At 32.8% G+C, this 11,528-nt stretch overlaps 1 protein-coding gene across 4 annotated transcripts; it reads right to left on the minus strand.

Annotated features, from left to right (window-relative positions):
• Positions 1-300: 300 nt before the first annotated feature.
• On the minus strand, positions 301-11,434 carry LOC130624954 (methylenetetrahydrofolate reductase (NADPH)-like). 4 transcript variants are annotated; one of them, XM_057440019.1, is made up of 10 exons: positions 11,376-11,431; positions 9,078-9,130; positions 7,798-8,187; positions 7,597-7,701; positions 6,564-6,760; positions 5,324-5,896; positions 4,622-4,804; positions 2,794-2,892; positions 2,151-2,273; positions 301-1,389 (listed from the first exon to the last, which is right to left on the minus strand). In XM_057440019.1, exons 3-10 carry the CDS (start codon positions 8,180-8,182, stop codon positions 1,186-1,188), a joined length of 1,869 nt encoding a protein of 622 aa, XP_057296002.1. In that variant the 5' UTR covers positions 8,183-8,187; positions 9,078-9,130; positions 11,376-11,431; the 3' UTR covers positions 301-1,185. The 4 variants fall into 4 exon arrangements, with proteins under 4 accessions (XP_057296002.1, XP_057296003.1, XP_057296005.1 ...); XM_057440022.1 differs by having other exon boundaries at positions 1,200-1,389; positions 2,790-2,892; positions 11,376-11,433; XM_057440020.1 differs by lacking the exons at positions 9,078-9,130; positions 11,376-11,431 and adding an exon at positions 8,941-9,069.
• Positions 11,435-11,528: the final 94 nt, after the last annotated feature.

Below are 11,528 nucleotides of genomic sequence, written 5' to 3' on the forward strand. Positions count from 1 at the left end.
ATTTTTTGCGTAAAACTCATTACTTAGCCATCTCCCCGCACTCCCTTCTGCTTTGAATTACCTAACAGATTTAATCGTTCAAGAATTTCGAGTGCGTTTAACCACAGTTCGAACCAGCCTTTCGGCGGTGTGACCATAGCTTCTTCATCTTTTAATCGAGAAAGCTGAAGTAATGTGTATAAAATTTTTCTTCAGAGCATTACGACAAAGCCTAGAAAAAACAATGGTGTGAATACTAACGATGGGAACTGGGGGTATAACATGGAATGTTATCTATAGACTAACAAAAAATCCGTCAAATTCTAGCTTTATTTTATATACTTTTCATCATTCTGCATATTATTTTATATAAACTATTTATTTATAAAATCATGTACGCTGGTAGCAGAAAAAATATAATCGTATATACAATTAATAACAAAGCTAGTCAAATCCGACAAATTTTAAAACATCATGGATACGTGGTTCCATCTATTTTTCATTGACAGGGAACAGAGATCAGTTTCATGGAACACGTTTCTTTTGATAAACAATCATGTTGCTAGCTCAAATTTTACAAACTTTGAATAAAACAAAATGTTAGCTACTTTAAATCTGCAACTAAATTTCACCTTTGGCAACTGAGGCTATAATAAAGATAGAGTCGCTTATATAAAAAAAAGTACAAATTAAGGACATATTAACAAAAGGGATTTCCTATGTAGATTATTTACAGAAGGGAGAAAGAACAATAAGACATGGATAGGTAAAAGTGTCACAGGTGTTGCACAGGCGGTTCTACTTCAAATAATACTCCACACGAACAAAAAAAACAAAAGCAACACAACAAAACAACAGAAAATTTTGTACCAAGTGGACACCACATACAATACTTGTATGTGGTGTCCACTTACTTGTATAATATCTTTTTTATTTTAATGTATTATACGTAAAGGTATGAATATACAGGGTTTTACAAGAAAATATTAAGAAAATATAAGGATTGATAAGGTGGAAAGAAATCCCCCTTCAAGGTTGACCGTCCAATTTATAAACTTTGGTGAAATCCGATATTTACAAAACTTACGAAACCATAACTAATGCGTAAGCACAAGTGTTGCAAGCAGTTTGCAGCCTGTCAGTAAAAATAGCACATGTAAAAAAAAATAACTATAAATTATATACATAGGATATAAAATATTATTTTCACAACACAATATCTTCTTTGTTAGTCCTCATGCTAATCACACGGTTGACGATTTCAAACAAGCAGTTTCCTTTCACATAATCGTTATCAACTAGATTTACTAAATACAAAGTATCATGCAAGTGCTTGATTATTTTCCATGACGTTGATGAATGATCATACAGTCTTCCCCACTGTTGCAACCACAATTCGAAAGCCTCGTCCTGAAAATAATTACATGAATGTTACCAGCCATTGCCTTCCCTTTTTGTCTCTTATAAGAAAATATATAAGGTATAGGTTTAGAAAGACACGATTGGCTCATTGAGACATGTTTGATGTTTTCTCAATGAAATGGCAAATAGGTGTACAGTCCTTTCTTTTCACAATAAAACATTAGTTATAAAATTTCGGACCAGAACAAATTCGAAACACTTTTTTGACATAACTGGTAATTTTGCCAAACATCCTGACCTTCGTACACCTCCTGCATATACACTTTGATATAATTTATATAAAAACACCTATACAATCCCTCCAAAAATACATTAGACTAGCTGGCAAATTTAAAATTCTTTTTCATTGTTTACAGCGGACTCAGGATCTCAGGTTATTTGTTTAGACCCATACCTTTAAAATATACCAAATTGTTTCTAATCTCAGCATGACCATTTTTTTTTAAATTTGGCGGCCTTGTTGCCCACGATGTGGATTATTCCATAGGGCATCAGCATTAGAAAGCGCAACAAGCACGAATTAAACGCTGCTTACCTAACCTACGCATTGGGAGAGAAAGCAGAATTGGCGAGTTGATGCTTTCTGCAACTTAAGTGATTGTAGATCGAGGCACAGAAACAACACATGTACAAAATCTCATTTTAAACGTCAAGTTCTCAATGCGTAACTTTGATCTTCTACCTGATTAAGAACGACATTCACACCGAAAAGACGTTCGGTGAGAATAAACAAATAACATGAAAGATACCTTCCAAAACTGAAAAGCTATTGGGTCGACCACGGTTGGTTGTAGAACCATCTTTCCAGTAAATACACCCCATGTTACTGCGTTTGAATCTTTTGTGTTTGTATTGGTAAAATTCTTCGTACCCTAAATATAAAATAAGAAACTTAAAAGAAAACGAAAATTAAAAAAAATTAAAAAATAGTTGACATGACAAGTTGACAAAACAAAAGCTTAAAATACTACAGAATACTTCATCTACACGCTGTTACACCATACCTAGAACGTAACCGAAATAACTTATTACGTGTACGGGGCTATTACAGTTTTTACAACTCAAAACTTAAAAAACACGCAATGGCAACGTGTTAATTAAGTTGTTGACAAGATTTTATTCATGTTTAAAATCAACCTTGTTCTGAGTCTGTTATTCGATTTAAATGATTTAAATTCTGTCCTTAATCACTGGAGCAGCGATTTTTTATAACATGGAAAGGGTATTCATAGCGAATCAAACAGCTCACGATACACAGGTAAAGTTTCCAAATTTTTCCTCAATCTGCAAGGGTTCCTTGATCAGGCTTGAACTTTCCGCATTCCCCTACACACTAATATCCCTTCCAGAGCATGAAAACATTAAATGTCTTCATAGTAACAACATACATACTGCAGCGTTCACAAAGTGATAACCAACAACAGGATAATCTTTCAACACTTCTAATAAATTCTGTGCGTCTTCTTCACAACAAAAGAACTCCAAGTAGGCCTGTAAACAAAAAAAAATGTGCGCCTGTTAAGGGGGATTTTCACGGAGCGAATTGTGAATGGCGAATTCGCCGGCAAATTAGCTGCGAAATATCTTTTTGATTTTCACGTGGAACGAAAAACATGTGACGAATTTAAAATACTGAATGTAAGCACTCTTTTGGGTATTAAAAACCAGACAGTATTTTGAATTCTTTTCAGTACTGAGTTTTTCTAAGAACAAACACTAAATATTACGTTCTGATTGGTAAACAGTTTACAGCGAAATATTTCGCCGCTAAAAAGGTGGAACTGTTTCTACTTTTTAGCGAAGCGAATATTTCGATGCAAAATCCAAACAAACAAAACTGCGCATGCTCAGATACAATTCGCCGTCGAATTCACCGTTCAATTCGCTTCGTGAAAATCCCCCCTTAGAATCACTTTATTGGAAGAAATTTCGTCGGCGGACACTATTGAAACCTTTTATCATTATTTCGTCATTTTTATCGATAAAAATTTTCACTAACAGGTAGACCGGTGGATTGGGAATAAATCACACATCAGATATGTTACTGGCTAGGAAGCACCCGAAAAGTGGTTTTTACATTAAAACATTTCTTAACAGTATAATATTCCAAAGGGAGAAACTTTCTTACTTTTAAGTTAGACCCCACAAAAATGAAAAAAATATGATTAACAACAATATACCTATGGAAAATAATGTTTAAAGGAGTTTTTTTCCCTAAAGTTCGCAACTTATTCGTACACCGAAAATCTTTGCTTAAAAATAATCATTCAAGAAAATGTGTAACATTTTGGAAATTCCACTTATCTTTCTTCGTACGGGATCAAATTTTTGAATTTTTTTAAAAACGTTGAGCAACATAAAACCGTATCAAGCCCGCGACATCTTTAAAAAAATTTAAATTTTTTGAACGCTTTAAATTTATTACATTTTCTGGTGTCGTGAAGATAAGCATGTTTTTTTTGTAATAACAAAGTCCTAATTACAGGGATAATTACAAGACAAAGAGTTCAGCACGTCAACAATCTTACAAATGTCATATATATTTTTCTTTGCGTTGACATTTTCTAATATTTTTGAATCCTTGCATGAAGCACTGTATATATTATTTAGTGAAAAAAGTGGTCCAATTTGCAGACCAGAATGTGAGAAAATAATAGAGCAGCTGTTTGAATTTATTGTTTAGTGCAGAATAGTTGGTTACGTGGATCAATATTCGATAAAAAATACAGACTTAGCTTTTTGGAAACCCAGTATTTCGAAAATAGTCTTTTAAACGTGAACAAATTCACCCAACATAAACTAAAATCTACTATTTTAATCTTTATTTCATTATATTTAGTCAAAAAACATTAAATATGACTATGTAGATATTTTATAGCCCATCCTGTAAAAGTTCAGGCAATAAAAGAAAAAACTTTCTAAAAAATATGCGCTAATTCCTTTTTCAAGATGCGAATTGGATTTATATTAGAATATGATGTCTCGGTTTTTTTTACCTTAATGTTGTTTAGATTGTCAGGTCGCGATCAAGTTAACAAAATTCTTATTATTTGGTTTTTATGGTATTTTTGTTTTAACAACACCTCTACCATTCTTCGATTCCCTCAACACTTACACAACAGTTAGCGAACCACCCAAAATTAAAGTTATATGTAAAAAAAAATATTACTAATAACACCCATGTAAAAATTATATGAATATTATTGATAGCAAATAATACCTTCTGAAAGACGTATCCTCCAGGACTACCCCAACCAAACAGCTTGTTGGTAGAAGCAACACAATCCACGTTCGGTTGACTGTTTATGGTGAGAAAACCATGCGAGTTGATATGTACGAGTTGCTCGGTCAACACACTTGTTTCTGCAGCCAAATCATCTTCGTTCCATGGAATACTAGTCACCTGAAAATTTAGAAGGAAACCTCGATTTAACAAAATGGTTTTAAATGTTTTTCCACGTAGTCTTTTCACAAAATTTTGTTCACATTTTACCAAGATGTGCCATAGCAAGCACAAGTCTTTACTCTCGCGACTCTAATATTGCCTCACTATGCTTTGATAATTAGAAAAGAACGAAACACTAAGGCAAGATCAGTGGTTTGTTGTTGTTTTAAACACTGTCATAATGTTTTCAAAATGTAAAAAGTTCAAAACAAACACTCGGGTATAAATTTTTAAAATGCAATGCATGCGCTTAAAACTGCTCTCCTTTCAACATAATAAATACTGGGTGGAGTCTGGCGGTCTAATATTTAAGTTTTTAGGGAGTCTACAAAGTATTTGCAGGGCCTATTTTGATTTATGGCAGATAAAAGGTTTTAATAGAAAATATGTATAGTCAAGTTTACAATATGTAATGTAAACACAAAATAAAAAGACAAATTCAACTAGGAATAACCATAAACCTGAAAATATGCTTACCGGATACCCTTGCTTGTTGCTGCTTCTTGAAATAAAAGCCACAAATACATCATAGATATCATGCACCGAATTCAACTCCTCACCCCACATCTTGCGCAGCTCAGCTACTAACTCTTCATTTTTTGCAAAGAACAAACGGTAGTCATTAAAGCTGCCAAATGAAGCAAGCGACGAATCTCCCCAACGTCCATTTGGGAATTCCTCCCATTTGGAAGTTCTATACAAGTAACTACCAGGCCTACAGGCCCAAAATATAGGTCTAATTTCTTCACCTTCTCGGACAGTCGTATCATCTGACAACCAAGGTAATATTCTGCGATTAATCTGTGGTTCTTGCCACAATCCAATACGCTTTAGCACTTCCGTGGTTGCAATTTCTCGATTCAGTGTAAAGAAATGCAATCCCACGCATAACATACTACTTAACAAGACTTTACAAAGTTCAACTGTTAGGTATATGCCATACTTTAAAACAGCTTCGTCGTTTTTTCGAATTGGATTTAATACGTTTATTATTTTTTCTGGTATCTTAACCTTTGAATACCTCGACAGTTGCTGAATACATCCGTAACTCTGAAAAATAAAAAATAAACAATGGATAAAAGTAATTCCACAGTGACTTTCTGTATGGAAAAATTACAAATCTTATACTCTTAGGGAAGTAGCACAGACCAATCAAGATAATTTAACATGGATGTTGGTTATAAATACTTGCAAAGAAAACTAAAACATAAAAAATGCTTTTTGGAATTTCTTTTCACATGTAAACTTGTCTATACAAGGAAAATAATTTCAGCTCAGGTGACCTAAATTTTAAGAAAAATTTAGAAAACATTGGCAGGCTCATTTAACTTGGAAAGAATGGAGGAGGATAATTGGGTAAGAAAGTGTAGAGGCTTGATAGTTCCTGGGGCAAAGAATTATCTTTAAGAACATGAATTATCTTTAAGAACAAGTTGAGAAACATTCTGAAACATGTTAAGAGGCCGTCAGGCTGACCTCAAATTTTATGTTTTTTTAAAAAAAAAAATTTGTAATCTTTTCATATCAATTCCTATATCCCTACCTATTATGGGGACAACAAGATATTTTGGCAAACAGAGCAATTTCAGACTTTCTTTAAGAAGAATTTATTTTCTCACTTAGATAATTTTCGTAAATCGGAACAAAAAATCACAAAATTTCATAACTTCTTCCTGTGAAAATTAGTTTTTGTATTTTGAATAAATTCCGTGCAAACCTGAATTGGAAGCACACCAGGTATAATCGGCACAGTAATTCCATTTGAATTGCATTTATCAACAAATGTAAGAAAGTCTGATGCTTCGAACACCATCTGTGTGATGATAAAATCAGCACCTGCACGCACATCTTCACATAAATGATCAAACGTCTGTTCATACGGCACAGTATCATTGGACAAACTACTTGGGTAACCTGTAAATGACAAATCATATTTTTATACAATTTTGTATATTGTAAACAACAAAGGTGATTATAATGTTAAATTCACACTGACATCCAGGAGAGATGCAGCGTTGCCACACGGTGATATGAGCATTTTTCATTTTTATTTTGAAATCACCTTTTTTTATGGTATACAAAAAATTAAACATTTAATGCACACCAAAAACAAAGGTTTTGTAGTGAGGTGCTACGCCACAGGGAACTCTTATTTCAGTGCAAATTTAGCTTAACTTAATCTGCCAATAGAAAAATAACGATAGCCCTTGCTATCTAGCATAGCTATTATTGGTAGATTTAATAAGGAGTTTGGAGAAGACTTCAAAATTAGGAAAAATTGAGGAGTTTTGAGGTTTAGAAACCCTGTGTTATGGTGACTTATTTCTTATTCTTACTGAGGTTTCTAAAAGGCTTTTAATAAGATTTAAATACCAGGATACCCAAAAGTAAACTCAACATGATCACTTTTCAGGACAATTTTGGGACATCTTCAAATTTTTGTCTAAGCTCTTCATTTTACAGAAACAATTTTTTTAAAAGAAATTTCTAAGAACTAGTCGATGGCCCATTAAAAATCCACGGGTTTACCCCTTCTTTTTAAACCGCATAGCGCGCGTCTCGCTACTGCAGTTACCATTTTGCGTGACAGATGGACAGACGTATATGGGTATTATAATATAGATGTGTTACTGCATATTCTTTTTAAAGTTATGAAAATCACAGTTGGCTAGGACTATGCAACATTTTTATAAATTTTCCATGTCCATTATGCTGCATAATAACAAGGAAAAAGAGAGAAAAATACCTACCAGCAATGCATATTGTAAAAAAATCATGAAAGTTTTCCCGAATGAAGTATATTAAATCAGAAGTGGATGAAAAGTCATCAAATCTTTTGCTGCTGCTACCAACATCTGGAAAATATTGAATTAAGTTTTGCAATTTACAATCAATTTGCTAATGGATACCAACACAGGTTGAAGAAAAATGACAGGCAGACTAAAGCAAACCTGAAATTGCCATAACAGTTGACAATCCAAATTTTTTAGCCTTCCACAATAACTCCAGAGCCCTCTCTTCTGTTAGTTGAGAAGCATTGAGTTGTAACATAGTGTCACATTGGGTAATATCTTGGGCTGTAGAAGCAACTTCAACAAAGTGTTGACTACTATCGTTGTCCTCTTTACTAATGTTACAAGTGACGTCACAAAATAACGGTTTTCCACGGGATAAACGATCGCATTTCTCAAATAAGTTGCATGTTCCACTTGGTGTTCGAGGAGGGAAAAATTCCAGTGAAAAGAACTTGTTTTTGTGTTCAATTCGCTCCTTAATCTTTGCAAGCAGAGATTTAGAATATGTACTAACCCCACTTTCAACACACAGAGCAGCCATAACATCTAGTAGAACATAAAAAAAACAATTTGGCTTGTCCCTGAGTATTCACAATACACTTTTATTACTTTTAAATTACTAGTGGAAAACCGATACAGCAACAGAGCAATGATGGCGTTATCATTTTTTTAATTCCAAAACAGGCCAGTTGACCCAGCTTAAAGGGAACCCAAGGTAAAAAATGATGTTGGACTTATATTATAGAGCTTAAAAAGTTAGCTAACCAGTCTTTTTAAATTTTTTAAAAAGCTCTTTTCGTTCTCAAGATATTCGCATTTAAAGAATTTCAGATTTAATTATGCTACATGAATTATGATGTCATATTTTGGTAATAGCAAATTTGGACATTTTCTTTTATCAGTAATTTTAGACCTGTTAAGGGGTGTGCATTCAAACTTTATCAATGCGTAGATATTATAAAAGTTAATTGATTGATATAAATTTTTTTGCCAAAATGACACTTGCTTTCTTGTCCCAGGCCTCTTATTTTTTTGCTTGGGATCAGCATGTCGGTTTGCAATCAAATATTGTGAGTAAACATATAGGGCTTATACAAGCTTACCCACACAATTTGATTGCAACCCAAGTTGCAGATCCCAAGTTATTAAATCTAACTTTTTAAGCTCTATAATATAAGTCCAACATTATTTTATACCTCAGGTTTTAAAGAAATTGGTCCAATTTTGGTTGCACGTGATCTCTGGTTACTCATGCAGAAAACGGTGTCAGTTATTCCCCCATGTTTAGAAGTTATTTACCTTCAAACTAAAAACACTGTGTTCTGTTATAAAACCACATCTGTCCTTTAAACTGTGTTAGTAAAGATTAAGATACGAACGTAGAGTTCTTGAAGGTAAAGAAAACTACCACTACTGATTTATTGATGTATTCTCACCTGCTTTATTTTTTTTGAATTTAATTATTGATACAACAGTCTTTTTTATTATTCTAAATAAAAAAGTTAAATATGAAAATTTGATTCTTATAACAGCAGAAATGTAGTTAAAGGGGCTACGGTACGACTATTGTTTTTCAACTTTAGTGACTTCACGAAAGTCGAGTTGATGACGGCAAAAAACAAAAATGGCTATTTTTCAGGCATGTATGTAATTTACAGACTTGAACATATAGATATATCTAGAATTTTTATCTCTCCAGCCCTGGTAATGTTTTTATTCAGAATGAGTTTTTTTGAAATATTTCTTTGTAATATACTTTTCTAAAAAAAATATTGAACCAGCAAGCAAAGTGTGCTGGTCTGTTCATTGCGCAAAACGCGTTTGGTGGATTTTTAATATGTGCACAGGATATACGGAATATGAGCATTTAAAATCAAAATATTTCTAGTCATTAGCCTATACACAGGTAATCCAATTATTTTCATGCAGCATTTTTCTTTATTATTGTGCAACACTATTAAAAAATGTACAGATACCACTCCTATAGAGAAAAATAATTCAAAAATATATCTACATTGGTATAAAGTATAAGTTTTACAGTCCAAAAGAATTAAATATTTACAGTTTTATATTTTATTTTATATTTTACATGCAAGATAGATATATGGCAAATACAAACGCTTTAGATAGCTGATATTTTTCACACTCATAAAATATCCCATTAATTTTTTTTGATTTGCTATGTCATCAAACCACTTGAACCCTCCCCCATAATCAAGCATAAAAGCAATTTCGATGACCGCCTCCCGCTTTCTTGATTACTTTATATGTGAACGCTCCGTAAAACGCAAAATAATAGCGTATAGTATAGATTTGATGCAGACAAAAAGGTTTGGTGACAAATCCTGTTTATGAAATTACAGCTTCTGGAACAATGCTTATTATTACTAACATTGTTCTGTCGCATGTCCCTTTAGTGAGCTTTCAAAACAAGTAAGCCCAGAGTTTCTATCAAACTTTGAGAAACAAATTTCCTGATTGTAATACCAAACCGGCTCAAATTTCACTAATTTTACCCCACTGTTAAAAAGACACATTTTTATGGGATGTTTTCTTGTTATTTTAGAACAAAAATACACAGTTTTTAAGCTTCATAGGGACCTTGTGATTTTTATTTTTTTGTTTTATTATCACTTTTAACAAAATATGGTGATTTTAGTATTGCAAAGTTGTTTTTCATGATTTTGGAACAGTATAAGGGTGTCAAAGTTTGGTACCTCATGTTTTCTTTTTTTAGATACAATACCTTCATTTTCCCTGGTTTGATACCTCTTTTCACAAACAGTCAGTATGTCTAATATATATCTGAATGACAATTTTTTTTTAATTTTTTTTTTTTAATCCAAGTAAGAACTGTAGACACTATTTTTATTTTAAATGCATTTCTTCTTTCCTGTTTTATAGATAAAACAACATTCTTCACTAATAAAAAAAGGTTAAAAAATAGCAAACACTTGTTCAAGAACACAATTTCACTATGCCGTTACGAGGTGACTGGTGACTTCATTTGGATTGGCCAGAATGGTATATATGCACTCTACTTGTTAGCGCTCTCTTAACACTCGCTAAAGTGATGATAAAATTTAATATTGGAGTTGACAATGGTTATAATCTTCATACTTTCGTTCTTGTACAACTCTCTTTCCACAAGCATAAATAGCTAAAACTTTAAATTAGGTAATGTTACCCGATCACGTAACACTTACCCAATTGGGTTAAAGTGCCGTACTGCTGCTAAGTAGGGACCATTTTTTTATTATAGGAGTGTATTTACAAAGAAGACAAAAGAAAGGAGATGTGAAGAAGGTTTAGGGCTAATGATATGGTAACTACTGTATGTAATTAAAAATCATAACGAAAAATAATAATGGTCAGGCTCAGGTGAAATTTCACTGATCTTTCGTTTGTATTCTCACATATTGCAAACTTTCAATTGCAAAATTTAGTACTAAGATGTACATTACATTGATTTAAAGGCATGGAAACAATGGGCATTTATGTGATTGACAGACAGATCCATGAATATGAAGAAAATTATAAAGGCAAAAAGCAAAGCGTTTTAGAGGACAGTTAAATATAAGAAAAATGGATAGCTAAAATGGGAACTTAACTCTGGCACAAATCTTTCCCGAGTTTCACAAACTTTATAGCAACGTACTCGTGGTATTTTTTTTGGTATTGTGTATCTCCCTGAACGCATGGTCTTATGTAAAATTTATATTCTTAGTACTCACCAACAGATAGAACGGAAGGACGTCAGCCATATTTTTATCGATTGAATTTGTGGGTCACGAGGATAGATCTTAAACTAATGACAGAGACGGGGGTTTATTACAAATAAAGACATACTCTTTAAATTTGTAAAAAAAATGTATTCTAATAAAAAT

Source organism: Hydractinia symbiolongicarpus, chromosome 14 (genome assembly GCF_029227915.1).
Source record: "Hydractinia symbiolongicarpus strain clone_291-10 chromosome 14, HSymV2.1, whole genome shotgun sequence".
Classification (NCBI taxonomy): domain Eukaryota; kingdom Metazoa; phylum Cnidaria; class Hydrozoa; order Anthoathecata; family Hydractiniidae; genus Hydractinia; species Hydractinia symbiolongicarpus.